Raw genomic sequence first — 18,428 nt, forward strand, 5'->3', positions numbered from 1 at the left:
GAAATCATGGTAAAATGGTCGCACTTTTCAATTGATGAAACAACGTGAACCGGAATACGGTCTCCTTTCACCATATAATCGAGAAAGTCTTAAACATTGTCAAACACGCAGTACGCGGAATACGTATGAGTGTGCATCGCTGTGGCATCTGAATACAAATAGCTCTTTTTGGGTGGCTTCCAAATGTGCAAAATAATCGAAAGTGACGGTATAAGAAAACGTATATTTAGTTATATATCCGGGGAAAAACTTATTGAGATAATTAAAAATGAAATTGAGTTTCTAACTTTTAAATGTACTTTGAATTCAGTTACATTACATTTACATTTACATTAGTACAGTAGGGTTTAGTACATTACAAAGTTGATTCTGCCCCTCTTAAAAATAGCCAAAAAATAGATAATGGTCCCTTTAATTTTATAACTATACTTCGTCGAGTCGAAGAATGTTTATTTTTACACATTTCACGCGTACATATACGTTGTTCTACTCTTTAATGTCGTAAAGGCAAACTTCAAATTCAGAATTGAAAGAGATTTTTAACAACATCAGAGTAATGATTAACGTTATTATGATCTAATTTATTCGACAGTCTATAGCAACCTGTAACTGTTGAATTTTCCACTATTTTACAAAAATAATTATGGATTTTTGTGGATACAATCTTGTCAGTACGTACTTACAATTAATTTAATCCTATTTATCAAACTTATAGTATGTTTACTTTTACGTATTTACAGAGTAATTACACGATCAAATAACAGTTACGTCGATGAAATTGTATTTTTATAGCGATCCTTCGTATATAGCAAAAAGGGGAAATTCGAAAGCCTCAATTCGCAACGCCCGTAACACGTTACTTTTTACAGACGTATCTGCTTATGTTACAAATAATCATCTTATTGTTTCTATATAATAATACGTATGAGTCTACACTGGCCGTAATAAAGTTCAGGTTGTACACTTAAAAAGCTAAAACAATTTTATTCGTGTCCTGTTACACGCAAATCAAGTAATAGAAAGTCTTTAAGATTAAAACGACCGAACAGTTAACTATTCACAATTAAAAATTGTGCTTTTCAGCCTCCAAATTTAAGAGATTCTTGCTTGTCATCGTTTAGCTCGTGACACCTGTAAACAATATCATTGTTATTGCCTATAAATTATCTATAAATAACGAGAGAGAAAGAAAGAGAGAGAGTTAACAAATAGCAATATTTCTACCATTTCCAAGGATAATAATTGACAGAATATGTTCAATATTTTCAATAATTTATCACCTTCGAGTGTCCAGAATAAAGTATCGGTCCATCCACGATATCTTCTGCTGCTTCTTCGTCATTTTCGTTCAAATTCAAAGAAGCAAACTCTTCGTGTTCCATAATTCCCCATAAAGGAATGTTTTCCTTCCCGGTGGATGCAACAGCAAGATTATTTACCGCTTGCGGAAGCACTTGATAGGCTTTTTCGATCGCTTCGAAGTCACTGAAATTATTCTTGCTGTTGCTTATGTCACTGACGGTCGATTCACTTGTTCGCTCCGGTTGTTCTGTCTCGCCTTGCTCCTTACGATTTTCCATGTCATTTTTCGAGGGTATTTGTGATATCGGTTGTGGCGTTACCACGTAAACTCGTTCTTTATTAATAGATGATATCGATACAGAGTCTGATTTCCACGTTGACTTTTCTTCTATCGTGGGCTTATCTACGCTGTGCAAGTCGTTAATTGTCACTTTCGGTTTATCTATTCGTAGCACCTTTACGGCCTGGAAATCAATATTCAAAACAATCAATACGAATAATATTATTTTGCTATTAATATTGTAATATACTGTTAATATCAGTTAATATCGTTGTATGATGTCACCTATAAGTTAGACGATAATAAAATAACGATTTACCGATTATTATATGTAGATACGTAGAATTATTATTACTAGTACTGTATTGTTATTATTAACGTAGTAGTATTAGTAAAAATTACTAATGTGCTAATTGATATCACCAAACAATACTACTAATAGATTAGATAATGATCTAGTGATCGTAACAAATAGGTAAAATGTGGAGTGCACATCGAATCGCATCAAATTACCGATTGGGTCTCCTCGATACGATTACTCGCAGAGCCTTCATGTTCTATCTCGTTGAAACTGAAGCCAGCCAAAGAATAAGTTTTCACAATTTCATTGTGATCTTTCGACTCGTTTGTACGATCGGCTGGTTCTGTTGTTGTTAAGTACTCCGTTGGAATTTTCTTCGATGGCGAGAGATAAGGGTGCAAGGAACTAGGCAAAATTGTACTAGACGTTGTAGGTCTTGAATATTCCTACGGGTGAAAATCTTATATTAGTTATTTTCCTCTGTATGCCTCCATAAAAAGCATATTCATTATAAAAAGCATCAACATATCATCAGTATCATTTTTAATAATGCTGAATTTACCAATTAATGCAAATGATGCAAAATCAAAGAGGCAAGACTAATTTGATGGGAAAATTTTATAAAATCTTGATTACCACATGCGACGATTCTTTATTTTCCAAAAATAAGGAGAATAAAGAAAATTTTGACTTCAAGAGAAAGGAACAATATGATAATTATAAGTAATAAATAATAAGAAGTGTCGAGATATATCTCACTCATATTAATGATAATTAATTAATTAACTATATATCCATATGCTCACTTGTATTGTCCAGTTATCGATATTCTTTTGCAACCTTCGCACATCGATGGAAGTGTTTGCTCTTGTTGTAGTGCTTTTTGAATCTTCTACAGTAGTTGAAGATGGTCTTATCGATTGCACGTTCGATTTCTTTGAGTTATTGACATTAAATTGTGATTGTAATTGATTAACTACTCGAATATCATTCCTAGATTCTTGTTGAAGATAATTATCAGCGTTCAATCCGGTTCGAGAAGGAACCTTTCTTGGCTGCGTACGTTCAAAATTAGTTTTGATACTCCAATCTCCGTAAGATTGTTGGAACGGAATCGGTGTATATTCCGACGTGTATGGTATAATAACTTGTACCTAAAACATTACGTTATTTTCATAAATTCGTGATCTTTGTCATCGATAATCGAATTTTACTTTATTTTCATACAATTTATTAGTTACCGTGTAAATAAAGTCTCAATGAAAATTGCTGAATAGGTAAATAAATATCTTATGTTACTTGTAAATAATTAAAATTTCGAATTTTACATATTCCACCGTTATATTTACGTTTCGTAAGATCCTAACTACATTTGTACGAATAATTTTGCTCACTTGTTTATTTCGCTTCATATTTTGTGGCTTTTGAAGCGTATCTCGCGTATCCTTCGTATCTATACTGTCTTGCTTTTCAGAATTCTTATTTCCTGACAAAGAATTATTCCATCGAGCAAGATGATTCAAGGAACCGTGATTCTTCGATGAATGATTTCTCAAGTTTGGTGTATTTATTAGCAAACTTGGCCACAAATATCCTGCTTGTCCGGACGGTGGAATATACGAAACGTCTTGTTGATTTGTATATTCTCTACTACCTGTTGACGTCTCCACGTGTTCATTAATATTACTATTTGAGAAATCCACGGTTGCGATTGTTGAAGGTCCAAAAACACTATTAATATTTTGAATATCCGGAAGAGAATACGACTCAGTCGACTTGACAGAATCGGATGAATCGTCGAAAAATACATTTTCGGTTTCTAAATTATAATCCGTAGTCGTCTTCGCTGTATTGTCGGATACATTATCGATATCGGTATAGCCAATAGTGGAAGTTGGCCATTGTATATCGATGCGACTTTCGTCTTTTTTCGTCAGATCTAGCAGCGGCGATTCCTCAAAATGTATCGGCCTCTCTTTCGACACGAAAGAACTCGCAAGAGACGGTTGCGTCGTTACATGAGAATCTTTAACGACACTGCCGCTAGGCGACAAATCGCCGGAATATTGATAATTCAAACTATCGCTTTCTTGATTGTGAAAGGTGGAAGTTGCGAAGCTAGCCGAAGGTTTCAGATCCGGCGGTAAGTAATTGAAATCGCTGATAGGAGTTGGATTTGGATGAAAGAGTTCATGGTATTCGTTACCACTTTGACTAGGAAATTCGTGATTTTCGAGATTCGACGATCCCGGAGACTGAGCATCGAGAATCGAACTATCAAATGATTCTTTGTGGTCTACAGGCACTTTGTTGATCTCGATCTCGTGGCTTTTAGATATGGCACTTACATGTCCTTGATTAATCTCTGTTCCAATGGATCTTTGATCGTCGTTACCATAAATATTATAACGCTCGTCCTTAACATCAGGGCTTTTGTGTACTTGGTCAGTTAACGGTGTCACGGGCAAAGCTGGCGATTTGAAATGTTCCACATTTTCGATTGCAGGAGGATTTTGAAACGGCCGAGCAAAGGGTTCTGCTTTGTAAAGGGGAGGTATCGTGTCATGGTACAACAGTGGGTGCGGTAATGCGCTGTTGAAAGGTGTTTGTTCAACAGGTATTTGAGAAAGTTCTGGTATTCTGATCTCATGCGAAGCGGCGTATTGGACGTCGTGATTTCCTTGATTGCTAGGAGGAAGATAACCGTTTGAAAGTTGCGTAGGAAGCGGATACTTGTCCGAATGAAGTCCGCTATCTTGCATCGGAATCCAAGGAACCTTGTTACAAGGATTACAATGTTTCCCTTTATTCGCCGCTACGTAACTACCGCGATTGTCTTTCGCAGTTGGGAAAGCGCGTTGCATACCGTGAAAGATCGTTGGAGGGTTGTACAATTGTAAGGATGGGCGAGCAGGAAGATTAAAAGATGCATCCGGATGTCCACTAGAAGGAGCTGCCACAGGTGGACCGGTATGTTGAACAGGAGGAAATGGACCGATAGAAGAGTGCAAAGATGGATCAATTTGAGGTCCAAGTGGAGGATGAAGAGACGGTCCAGGTTGCAAAGCAGGATGCAAATTATATGGTGGAGGGCCGTAAGATTGAGTTAGTGGTGAATAAAGAGGTGGTGGTTCGAGGTGTGATGTCTTTAGAGGAGTAGAAGTTGAAGAGACATAATTAAAAGGGTTCAACCAGCTCATCAATTGTGTAAAGTATCCTGGAGATTCCGCTGCCGAAGGATTTGCTACTCTTCCAGACCTCACCGGATAAGGTTTCGGTATTGGAGGTGGGACTAAATATTCATTTAATCCGGCCCTTCTACTGCGCCGAATAATATTTGGACCATTATCGAAGGATGGTTCACTTGGATCATTTTTCAAGCATGATGACGTACTGCATGCAAAAACGAGCAGTGATAGCGTTAACGTAACCTAAAAGCATATAAGTTGTTAATTGGATTAAAGATGAACACCGAACTTAAACCGTTTTTATTATTATATTTATATATTTTACATACAGATAGTTTCTAGTACGAAACTATACGCGATATAGATAATTTCATGTTTTAGAATATTCGATAAATACGCTGGATTTATCGAAACAATTTGATACGTTTCGTGAGAAATAAGATATACTTTATTCAATGATAGTTAAAATAAATACATCGCATTCCTAACAGCAGATGAAAATTCATGAACGAATACGCTTAGAAAAGCTCGTGCACTTCTCACAATGGTCAATAACCATGGAAAATAAACACAGGGTAAACTAAAGTGGGTCACTTCCTGAGGAACGTTCATTACCGCTCTGAATTATGCCAGAACTATGTAGTTTCACTTGGATTAGACAATTACACTAATTTTTCGTATTCTCCTACTTGTATTAATAATTATATATATAAATATTCTTCTTCTATTGTCTCATACGTAATTAATTATGTCCATTATTGTTTCGATGAGACAGAAACATTTGAAAAAATAATCAAACTTTACCATAATCTCCGGCAGAAGGTAAAACTCATGGACGTAGGTGATAAGAAAACTTTCTAATATGAAGATCTTTGTTTAATTTAATCTAGAAATAAGATCTTTGATAGAAATTCAATGAATTTTGTAAAAGTTGCAACAAGGAATCAAGCAGAAACATCTCTGCATCATGATAAAGTGTAAGGAACAATTAGTAGCCTTCATCTTCGTTATTGTGTTTGTAAGTTGTAATATTCAACTAAATTATCGAAAACAAAGGGTGAGGAATGAAAGGGGAGCAAGGATAGCATAAAATCGAGCGCAGAACAGATTTGAGCGGCCAGCTATTGCTTACGAGTTTCTCACGAGACGTAAATTCAATGGTGTTCCCGTGGAATTCCACGTGCTATTTTACGTTTACCGTGAAATACGCGGACGTGTGAGAGAGAACGAGAGTACTCGCGGATCACCGTACTTACAGCGAGAACCGGAACTGCATAAGAAAGTGAACAAATGAAAAAAAAGGATGGAAGAGATCCCTCATATCACTTTTAAACCTATTAACATGAAACTCGGTGTGCTTTATATTCTTAGCAGCGGATAAGAAGTAGTTGCTCAAGCGAAAGTAGCAAACAATATCATTTTGTATTATCGCTTTGAGACAAGTGCCAGTAGGCAGAGTTACTTGACCTGTTATTACGTTTTCAAATTAATTTAAAATAGATAATATGTATAGTAACGTTCTAATTGCATAGTGAACTTCAAGCCAGCTATAAACAAGCCATTCTATCGTTATAACGATATATAAAACAATAATATGTATCGAAAAGGGAACCCTTAACAAAACCATGAAATATTTTTTAGTAATAAAGTTAGTAATAAAATCTCTGGTCACAATTATATTTTATAAACTTTAAATTACGTATTGTACAAATATATTTAATTCTAATTTCGATAATTTTACGCGTTGAAAATTATTTCATAGCTAATTTTTAATTGCATTTAAAATCAAAACTTAACATTTATCTGCACGTGTAAGGAAGTAAATTAGTATTTTATAAAGTTATAATATTCTAAACGTGTATTCTAGAAATTACAATATATACAGATAGAATAAGTTTTATAGAGAAAATAAATAATTGCAATGTCGAAGTTACAAGGAAATAATTATAATTGTAGCTGTCGTTTGTTTATTTGTATCATTAAATGTATAGAAATATTTGTATTATTGTCGATGTGCTATCACTTAAATATTAACGCGTTTTTGCATTTTCATAAAATTGACACGCTTTTCACTTCGAAGCATTTCAAGGCGAAAATTGTATTTTCCCACTTTTTATTTTACATAAAGTACGTTCGCGTTAAATTTATTATTTAAAGCACATTCGTCGAGAAGGAAGGAAATATTATAGTAAAAGAAAGTCTTCAATTATTATTCAGCTAATACAATTTGACTAATAAAGATTTCATTAAAATGAAATGAATGAACGAAGGTCATTAAAATTACATTGTCGTCTAATTTTGGCTATCGAAAAGTAGTATACATATAATCGGTTGTGTTTGATCGTGAGATAAACTATTCTTCATTGAAGAATAGGTAGTTCACACACTGTAATAGTCGAAGTATATAAGAGACACTTGTGTAGCAGGGGTAATGTAGGTAAGTGGGCTGTGGGTATTACGAGAGTCGACCTATAGTGAGAAGATGTAATATGTGGTTGCATGTAATCAGTATAATGCGTATTTAACAAAGTGTTGGTGTGCTCGTGTGAGCAACACGTGTGCTAGAATAAATGCCGGCGCTAATCGAGACTAACCAATGCCAATAACGAGTGTGCAATTTTCTTCTGGCTGTCTATCTCAAATCGAAATAATATCAGAAAGCTTTCATTCTGCTTGTCGAGAATAATTTCTGTTGTCCTTAAATCTTCTAATCGTAGGGAGGATAATTGTACAGTAACAAACAAATGTATGTCTGTCTGTGTATTTCTTCGTTGTTATAGTTCTTCATTGATATTTTAAGGAAGTTAATATATCGATGAATAGGATCTTCTAACATTAAGACATTTAGTTTTTGGAAAAATATAATAAAAAGCAATTAATATTGCAAGTTGTCCAGGTCTATTAATTTTAGTTATAATAATCGTTATAATAATTATAATAATAATATTTTGAGGAAGTTAATATATCGATGAATAGGATCTTATAACATTAAGACATTTAGTTTTTGGAAAAATATAATAAAAAGCAATTAATATTGCAAGTTTTTCAGTCCTATTAAGTTTAGTTACAATAATCGTTATAATAATTATAATAATAATATTTTAAGGAAGTTAATATATCAATGAATAGGATCTTCTAGTATTAAGACATTTAGTTTTTGGAAAAATATAATAAAAAGCAATTAATATTGCAAGTTTTTCAGTCCTATTAATTTTAGTTATAATAATCGTTATAATAATTATAATAATAATATTTTCAGGAAGTTAATATATCGATGAATAGGATCTTCTAGTACTAAGACATTTAGTTTTTGGAAAAATAAAATAAAATAAAATTGATATTGCAAGTTTTTCAATCCTATTAATTTTAGTTACAATAATCGTTATAATAATTATAATAATAATATTTTGAGGAAGTTAATATATCGATGAATAGGATCTTCTAGTATTAAGACATTTAGTTTTTGGAAAAATATAATAAAAAGCAATTAATATTGCTAGTTTTTCAGGTCTATTAATTTTAGTTATAATAATCGATCGTACGTATAATTAAATGAACTTAAATGTTTCAGAATTATAATTAAATGAAAATAGAAATATATAGGTCAATTGAAATCGAGATGAATGTTTGCGATATTGATACAAAGAAAGTAAAATTTATTTTAATAGCGAGCAAAATTTGGTCATTTTATATTTCGTCGTGTGTATTTTATGTAAATGTAGGATTTAATTACTCTACACGCCATCTTATGTATATAATATAATGCATTAAAGAAAGAAATTCTAATCGTTTTTGTGATGTAACTATAGTAAGAAATAAACTTTCAAACAGGAAGGCTCCATTCCTTGAGAACTTGATGGGAAGAGATAAAGTGAAAATCTTGAAGTCTTATTCCTCGCGACGAACAAGCTCTAACGGTTTTAACGAAGTAGTTTACATAGGAAGGACAGTTGTGGAAATACCTTGATAATGAGAGGTGTAATTATCACGTGCATTAGATTTTTTAAACGAATGTCGGGAAACATTAGATATAAAATATATTTAATATCTTCCTTAATTTTGTGAAATAAATTCTATTTAGTTCAGCAGCGCGAACATTATAATATAATGATAAAAAAGATGAGTAAATATAGAATATATAATATAAAATATATAATAAATAAATATAAAAATTAACTTTCTGAACTTTTCTTGTTTTTTCAATCTAAACAAGACTACCCATAAATTTTGCTTTTTCTATGTTTTTGTCAAAGCAGAGATCTTTCTCTTAAATGCTAAATACTCAATACTATGATTAGAATGTTAGAACGTTACATACATACATCCCATACTATTACGACTATTCTTCCATAATTAGTTTCTATAATTTTATAAGTTTACATGAATGAGGATAATCAGCTTGTAATTTATAAAGTGCACTTGTACAACTCTACTTATTTTATCATCGATCTTGTTACTGTCATAAAAAACAAGAAGATCTATCGACACTGATAATTTGATACTCCAGTCTTATCAAACTTCGCTAATAACATTAGTTGTGAGAGTATCTTGTTGTTGAAAATGTTATAGAAAAGAAAAAATTGGTAAGGTTAAATGCTACATAAATCATGTGACATCTATATAATGTACAAATATTTATCAGAAGACGAAAGTTTTTATGAGTCACGTCAATGTTTAATAAGGCCATAAAGCTTATTCAAAGATGATTGGTATTGACACTGATAAGAGGAAGAAACGTGCAAACGGAAAGCGACAGATTTAGGTCGTAGACGAAAGAGTTTCGCTCCTACGTTGGCACTATGCCAAACGACAAGGATCACTCGAAAGCGTCGAGCATATGTTTCCCTCACATCGTTCACGACGTCTTTGTTGGATCGTGAACGATTGGCGATTCACGACGTATACAAATCAGACCTAACTTTCAGAAGCTTTTGTAACCGGACATGTCTACAGGTTAATTTCTTGTTTCTTGAAAATCTGCCAAAAAGTTTGTTAGTGATTCAAATTGTCAGTAGTCAGAGGTTTAGCATTCGAATGCTACACTATAAGAATTCATGGGAGGTATTACCAAAAAATAACACATGTAGTTGCTAATAATAAATAAACATTTGCTACTTGTTTCTTTTTTTAACTATTAAAGGTATACATATTTGTAATTATACTAATATGCATTGTTTATAGAAATTATCCTATTAAAAAGATTGTTTAAAAATTGTTCTATTACGAACTATATCTATCGATAACGTTTGGAGAATTTTTTCTAAAAATTTGAGAACATTATAAAGCATTTATTTTTTTTATCTTTCCTTAGTATCTTTGCTTTTATTTTTATTCCAATTAACATCTTATTTCTATTTTGATTTTATTGAATTTTTGAGGTAACGAGAATTCCTGCTTCTGAAATAATAATATAATAAAAATAGGTGACGTTAATGTTATTGAAAGTGGTTTCGTCATAAATGTAAGAAATTTTCTTATAATCTTGAAATCGATATATTCGGATACTAAGCTAGTTCTAAATTTCTTTACGAACACTTGTGAGTGATAGATTATTACAAATAAGTTAAACTCCTAATTCATAAAATAAAGGAAATGTATACTCGTATTATCTTACTTGAAAATTCACAATCTCAGCTAATTGAAAATTCGCAAAGCGAAAGTAGACTAGTCGTAGGTATATTTCTTAAAATAGTAGTTAAATTTGGTCATGTCGCTGGAGCGTCGTTTTACCAGACTTTGAATTGGTGATTTTTAACTTTCGCCTTGTACGCGTTGCATGATAAATCAAGCACATGATCCTCTACAGAATTCTATGTACAAGGATATAGACACTATACGATGTTTCGTTCCAATAAACATTATATTTTTAACATGTTTTGTAATATATAACGTAATAATTTAAAAGAAATTATGTTTAGAGTAAAACAAATTTAATTTCATTATATTTTTGAAAGGTGCTATTATTTATGTCATGGAATATTTGTAGAAATTCTTCTTTAAAAAGTTGAAGAAGAAAAAATTGGAGAAGGAAAATAAAAGTATACTTTCTGATAAGAAATAAATTATTTTAATTAATAACACTGTTCTATTTTCCCACCTTTTTGCTTTTTGTATTAAGTTATAAACAAAAAAAAAAGATTTAGAAAAACTCTTATTGAAAACAAAATCAATGCAACATAATTAATATTTATTATATATTATATTCGCTAATAAGACATTAAAATGTATCTATATGATATAAATAAATTTATTGTAAAAAATAGTAATTTATCTCTGTCAGTATAGCTTTCGCCTCATAAAATCTATGGTTAAAAAGTCGAACATCTACTCTCACAAGTACAATGCAAAATCAATGAAATACATATGTATAGAGTTTCTAACCATTAATTTGTAACTAAGAGTGTATCCTTACAAACAAAAGTTTCAATTAAACAAACACTTATTTCATACTAAATAATTAATTGATGCTGTTATAAAATAGATTAATTTATAAATGTAAAATTGAAGAAACGTAAAAAGGTATAGGAAAAATTTGGAGGATATTTCTAACGGTTAAGAGCTATTTGCATATTCATCTTTTGAAATTAAATTTTAAACATCGTAGAATAATTAATTACAAAAGTAAATTTTTATCGACAAAACTGTAAGTAGGTAAAGTCAAATAAAATAGTAATTAATATTTTATACGACTTCTAAATTCATTTCATTTTATTCTTGTACCTAAAGCAATAGGTATGTACTTAGATCGATGCTGTAATCAACATTTCGACAATAAAACAGAAAAGAAATAGTTTCATTGTTAGTACATTTTTGCAGACGAATTATGGAAAAACTTTGTGAAAAGTTCTGTGAAAAGAACTATGAAAAAGCTTTGTTGGAGTTTTATGAAAAAACTATGGGAAAGCTTAATTAACAAGCTTTACTAATGCTAACACTAGGTTGAAACTGTCAGATTTGTTTCATACAAATTAACCTACTCCCTCTCTATTCTTTTTAAACTTTCACAGTGTATAGGTATATACATATATGGCAAGCTATAATTTTAATAACATAAATTGTATAATTTTCCTTACATTATTACACATACATTATATAGAAATTGTTAAATATAAATGTAAAATTCAATACAGAGTAAATAGAGTAATATAATATTTGTATAATATGTACAATGTGTAATATAAGATTAAAGAAATAAATTTCTAAAGTCAATTTTTGCTACTTATCCTGTGTCAAGGTACGGAAAAAGTTTGCTCGATATGAGATACATGGTTTAATCAATGGACTATTGTTACATGTTTAATATAGTAAGTTTTAATAATTAAAATCACTATGTTAGGAAATATAACTCTGTTATTTAATAAACTTTCGTAACGTTTTAAAATGTTATTTATACTCACTCGAAGCAGATTCATGTTTCGCATACTGTTATGTAGGTCCATTTCGTCAGGAACATATCACAAGAAACAAGGTGAAACTTTTTAATTCAATGGTCACACATTTTGATTCGATAAAAAAGAATTTATTGAAATCACTGCAAATACTGTTTGAAGATTACAACGAAGAACGAGATGCAAACTCGATATATTATTTTTGGTAACACATAATCAGAAAGTGCACGATGCGAAAGAGTTACTGAACTTCCTCACGGCAAGATCAAGATTGAAGAGCAAGGACGTCAAATAGAAGGATCTTATAGAAAACTTCGAAGAGTAAGGAGATTGGAGAACGAAGAAAAAACAGGAAGAAAGGTGCACGCTTCAGTAAGGTCAAAGAGAGAGTCCATTGGCGCGTCTTCCATGTAAGTCGCTTATATACATTTGCTCCTTCTTTCCTTCCTCTTCTCTTTCTTTCTTTCTCCATTCCTTCATCCTTTCTCTTACTCTCGAAGAATCGAACTCCTTTTCTACCTACCAATCTCTCTCCTACAATGTATACCTCTACGAAAGTTTTCTCACCTGCGAACCCCCTGTTGGAGAACGATCTAACTTCGAGGGAAACTTGCGTATCTGTTGGGGTTGTTCGAAACAAATGTTACAAACTGTACAACTGGTGAACCGATTAACTATAATATACTCTATTTACCGAGTAACCTATTTCAAATAAAAATACATTCTTTACAATATCTAATACTGTGTTTACTCACTATACTTGCTTATTGTTATATAATATTTTATTATACATATTTATTCTTGTTAATCGATTAAGTAATCAGGATCGTTTCATTAAACTCAAATAAACAATCTTTTGCGTTTTACAAATTACCCAACAAAGCTTGCATAGGTATCTTCTATTTCAGACAAACGAATTTTCATCAGTTGGACAGATTAATGATATTTCAATATTATATTTAAGAAACAGTTTGATTTTAACAAATTTAGCTAATTTACTACCGAACAAAATGTTTAAAACGTACATCATGTGAAATAAAAAATTTAATCTCTTCTACTTCCTACGCTATTTTTTGGTTGTTTTTCATAAATTCTTTCAGAAGAAAATAGCTCTAGGAAGACTAAATGTTAATAGTACGTTCATATGTCGTACACAAGGAAGCAATAATAGTCCGCATATCTCTTTTACTCATAAACCAAGTATCATAAGATATTTATTTTCAGCTCGTATTTTCTCAGAATTTAACAGATATTCGTAATACGCGATAATAAAACAATAAATTCAACGATGATAATATATTCGCTGCAGTGATGAAACTAAGAAACATATTCTCTTTGATTTTCGGCAAATGAGCATCGTTTTCTGTAAACCAGTAAAATACGCAAAATGAACGTATTCCTCGTTGCGTTTGAAATTCTTTTCATCTTTAATTCGATTCCCATTGGGACGCTTCAAATAATTCCATCTAAGCGAACATGTGTAATGCAAGGAACATTTGAAATCGTGGATGGAACGTGTGCTAATTATTATATATGTATTTTTAACGGAGTTGAATTCATGTCATACGATACGTCGTGCGCACCTACGATGCTATTTGATCCCTCGCTAAAATATTGCACATCGTCTACGAATTATGTCTGCAAGCAAATTGCACCATTGACGTCAAGTTCCACGTCAAGTTCCACGTCAAGTTCGACACCAAGTTCCACGTCAAGTTCCACGTCAAGTTCGACACCAAGTTCCACGTCAAGTTTGACACCAAGTTCCACGTCAAGTTTGACACCAAGTTCCACGTCAAGTTTGACACCAAGTTCCACGTCAAGTTCCACGTCAAGTTCGACACCAAGTTCCACGTCAAGTTTGACACCAAGTTCCACGTCAAGTTCCACGTCAAGTTCCACGTCAAGTTCCACGTCAAGTTCCACGTCAAGTTCGACACCAAGTACGACGCCCAGTACAACGCCAAGTACAACGCCAAGTACAACGCCAAGTACAACGCCCAGTACGACGCCAAGTACGACGCCCAGTACAACACCAAGTACAACGCCCAGTACGACACCAAGTACGACACCAAGTACGACACCAAGTACGACGCCCAGTACGACGCCCAGTACGACGCCCAGTACAACACCAAGTACAACACCAAGTACAACGCCTAGTACGACACCAAGTACGACACCAAGTACGACACCAAGTACGACACCAAGTACGACACCAAGTACGACACCAAGTACGACACCAAGTACGACACCAAGTACGACACCAAGTACGACGCCAAGTCCTAAATGCGTTACAAGTGGTAGATTTCCAATAACAGATGACCCCTATTGTCAGCAATATTATTTCTGTTACGTGAATGGTGCAATGATCATCAGATATGATCTTAAGTGCCCAAACGGTTTACAATTTAACAGAGTAACGCAAAAATGTGTATTACCTTGTCCAGGTTTTAAGGCATGTCCACCTTGTGTATAGTCTAAATAAATTTTCTTGAAATAGATTATAAATCTCTTAAAGATATTTTCAATATATTGTTCGACTATGTTCTCATTAAAATTACATCATAGATAATAAAACTATCGTATGTATATGTGAGATTAAATATTGTGAAATAAAAAATTTTCTGAAATGTAAAAACGTACTGAATAATTCACCATGATACTCGTTTGAACATGTATCTAAGTTTTAGATGAGAATAATATAAAGTTTTGACATAGATACGATATAGATACAAGAATGTTATATATCATGAGATATTCAATATGTATATATGTACATTATATTTTACTAATCTTATTTCAAAAAGAATTCTAATTACTTCATCTACTAATCCAAATAGAAGATATAGGATATCGCTTATAACGTACTATGGAACTACAGTTTCATGATGGTGATTCTATGTGTAAAAAATGAGTCAGTAATGTAGAATACAATCTTTTTGTACAAACAAACGAATTACGTCCGATGAATAGAGTAAACGACCAACGAAAAAGAAAAACAAGAAAATGTACGAAAAGAGCAAACAGATGACCAAAGTCTTATTTCTGCGAACAAATATATCGATCAACTGCATCGATCTTTACAAATGTATTAAAAGTAATGCTTAAAATTAACGATACAACTTAAAGCTGGGACTTAAAATTCAGAGTTAAAACTAAGGTTTAAAACTACAACTTAAAACGAAAAACAAACAATGAGTCCTTCGTTGACCTCCACCGTCTAACACAGTTGCTTAGTATTAATTTAATCGAAATCTTAGAACTAGAACCTATTTAAAAGTAAAACTAAACTAGAGATAATAGATACTAATCTGAGGTATTTATGGACCGTTGGAATATTATTAGACTTATACCATATATTATATTCAAGAATATTAAAATGTACGGATGGTGCAATAAATACGTCCATATAAATCTAAAGTACATTAGATCGCAGTCCTGTCGGCAGCCTTTCGTATCAAAAGATTTAACTTGAAGCAAAATTGTAAAAAAATGAAATTATAACAGTCTGTTAAAAATAATAATAAAGAAATTTTTAACTTTTCGTTCTAAGTTAAACAATGTATCTTTGTACAAAAAGCATGCATACATCATAAATTAATTCTACTTATCAATAAAATATCTATTCTACGTTATGCGTTTCGTTTGTTTTAATTTAATGCATAATTGGCAGAAGAAACTGGATAAATTGTGTAAAAGATTCTTAAACATGCTTGTATTATATTTGATACAGGAGTAATTGATATTATGTTAGCAGGAACAGAATATGGAAATCTTTTTGATAATAAAGGAGTACTGAGTATTGAAGTTTATTAATAATAAACGTTTAATAATAAATAAAATTAATAATAAGTTTATTAATATTCCCATGTAGGAAATTATTATGGACACCAAATCACGTTATATTTGACTCTTAAATAATTTCATTAAATATGTTTTCAAAACCAGAGTACCACAAATTATGACAAGAAATTTAAGTTCATTAAGACAGAAATAAAATTGAAAAATGACTCTGTTAGTCTTATGCACGATGATAGAGGTATCTTTCAAATATTTGTCAATAAAAATGTTATTAATTGTCGTTAGAAAATTATTGAATCGTGCATGAGTAGAAGTCGTGGAAGTTTAACTCGTATATAAACTTAAATAATCATGTTTACCAAAAGAACCAAACCATGTAACTTACCAATCATAGCATGCATAATTGGATGACGAAATTTCATTGCCTTTGTTTTCATTGCCATGTCATTTGCTTCCTCAAATCCATGAACAGAATTTGATTTTATGGCTTTGTTCGGATATGAAGTGTTAAACTCTATCCATAGGTATATGTTATTAATACTTCGCGTTGTAACCGATTGTATTTGAAATAGATAAGTGAATAGCTAAATGAAAATTGAAGTACTACATTAAAACTTAAAATATGATATTAAATGTAAATAAGATACCGTTTGAGAGATTTCAAGGATTTAGTTAATATCAGATAAAAAGAAATAAATTAATTTAATTATTACGAATTGATGATGTAACTGTTCTAAATTTACTGTAGAATTGTTATAAATTAATAACATAATTATTATAAATCGATGGTATATTGTTATAAATTAACAGCAGAATTGTTTTATAAATGGTATATTTTCTTCCAAACCGCAGTGTACACGGTTTCATGTCTGTATGAGTTGCGTTCGAGTTCAACACTTATATACTTGTATACTTATATATACTTGTTATGACACACATACGAAGTGACTTAACCTTGTCAAGATTAGTCGAAAGTTAACGATTTTTCCAATGTAACACAATCAGATCTAAATGTCATAACATAATAATTAAACTGTTAATAAGTAAGTTAAAGCGCTAATTTATGGCAAAAATAATTGTATTATAGTGGTTAAACATGAAACTGACCAAAGGGAAAAGAATTTATATAATATTTCAGTTTGTAACAATAACAGATTTTTCGAAACTCTTTTACAAGATTTTTAATTTTTACAACCATCATAATATTTTAATTAATTATTAAATATATCAATATCATGTTTTCACACACACACAATTCTGTTCTACTGTCTAATATAAGATTATGTTGAAATATTGTTTTCATGTTTCTTACGATAGAATTCCGTTCAATTGAACCTGTCGTGCGACAAATACCTAACTTCTAAGCATTTACAATTTCTCGCTCAGATAAATGATAAATGAATTCAATGACCAAAAATTTATTTAATCGAGCACTACCTAAAGTTTTGTTTAAATAAACGGAGCGCATTCTGATTATTTACAATCGTCGCGGTGACGTTATAAATTATAGAGGGCGTGAGAAACATTGACTTTAGCGGTCGGTATTTCAGATGAGGTCCCATTTAATTTCACGTCTATTCTGTCTTTAGTTAATGATATAACAGTATATATTACCTGATACTGCATATGATGCCATGACCCGTAAGATGTAACAAGTCCATTTTTATCGTGTTCAACGATTCAATTGAATTACAAATTTTTATATTCGCCATAGCAAATAGAGAGCGTAAGAAACATTCTGATCTTTTTCGAGGTCGGTATTGCAGAACGTGAGACACAAAGTCCTTCGTCGATACTACCATGACAGACGAATATCCATATAGAGTTAGATCTATCCTGTACATACATACATCTCTATCCGTTAAAAAATCGCCTGCTAACTATCAACAAGTAGCCGTTAGAAACGCCCCTCGCCCACACATTACAATTTCTCATTTGTTTTTATATCGTAGTTAAGGAGATCAAAATCAATGAGTCATGTTATCCATGAACGCAACGAAGAACCGAATAAACGTAGAGAAAGGAAAACGCCGCGTATTGATCGTCGGATAAGTAACCGCTTATTGGAAAAACTCTCTTCTACAGGAGAGAAAACAACGACTTTAGTATATTAAAATAACCTGACTTACCTATAATCAGTTAATCGTTATTGTATATGAAACATTGTT

At 31.8% G+C, this 18,428-nt stretch overlaps 1 protein-coding gene and 1 long non-coding RNA gene across 2 annotated transcripts; both read right to left on the bottom strand.

Annotated features, from left to right (window-relative positions):
• Nucleotides 1–274: 274 nt before the first annotated feature.
• Nucleotides 275–13,109, bottom strand: LOC117158068 (uncharacterized). The gene is made up of 6 exons (XM_033336588.2): nt 12,469–13,109; nt 3,278–5,314; nt 2,690–3,037; nt 2,096–2,329; nt 1,281–1,766; nt 275–1,131 (listed from the first exon to the last, which is right to left on the bottom strand). The coding sequence occupies exons 1-6, from the start codon at nt 12,508–12,510 to the stop codon at nt 1,111–1,113; spliced, it is 3,168 nt and encodes a 1,055-aa protein (XP_033192479.2). The 5' UTR covers nt 12,511–13,109; the 3' UTR covers nt 275–1,110.
• Nucleotides 13,110–14,893: 1,784 nt separating this feature from the next.
• Nucleotides 14,894–18,337, bottom strand: LOC143302854 (uncharacterized). Its single transcript, XR_013058674.1, has 3 exons — nt 17,875–18,337; nt 16,646–16,844; nt 14,894–15,083 (listed from the first exon to the last, which is right to left on the bottom strand). It is a non-coding gene; the product is annotated as an uncharacterized LOC143302854 (long non-coding RNA).
• Nucleotides 18,338–18,428: the final 91 nt, after the last annotated feature.

Source organism: Bombus vancouverensis, chromosome 6 (genome assembly GCF_051014615.1).
Source record: "Bombus vancouverensis nearcticus chromosome 6, iyBomVanc1_principal, whole genome shotgun sequence".
In the NCBI taxonomy this organism is placed as follows: domain Eukaryota; kingdom Metazoa; phylum Arthropoda; class Insecta; order Hymenoptera; family Apidae; genus Bombus; species Bombus vancouverensis.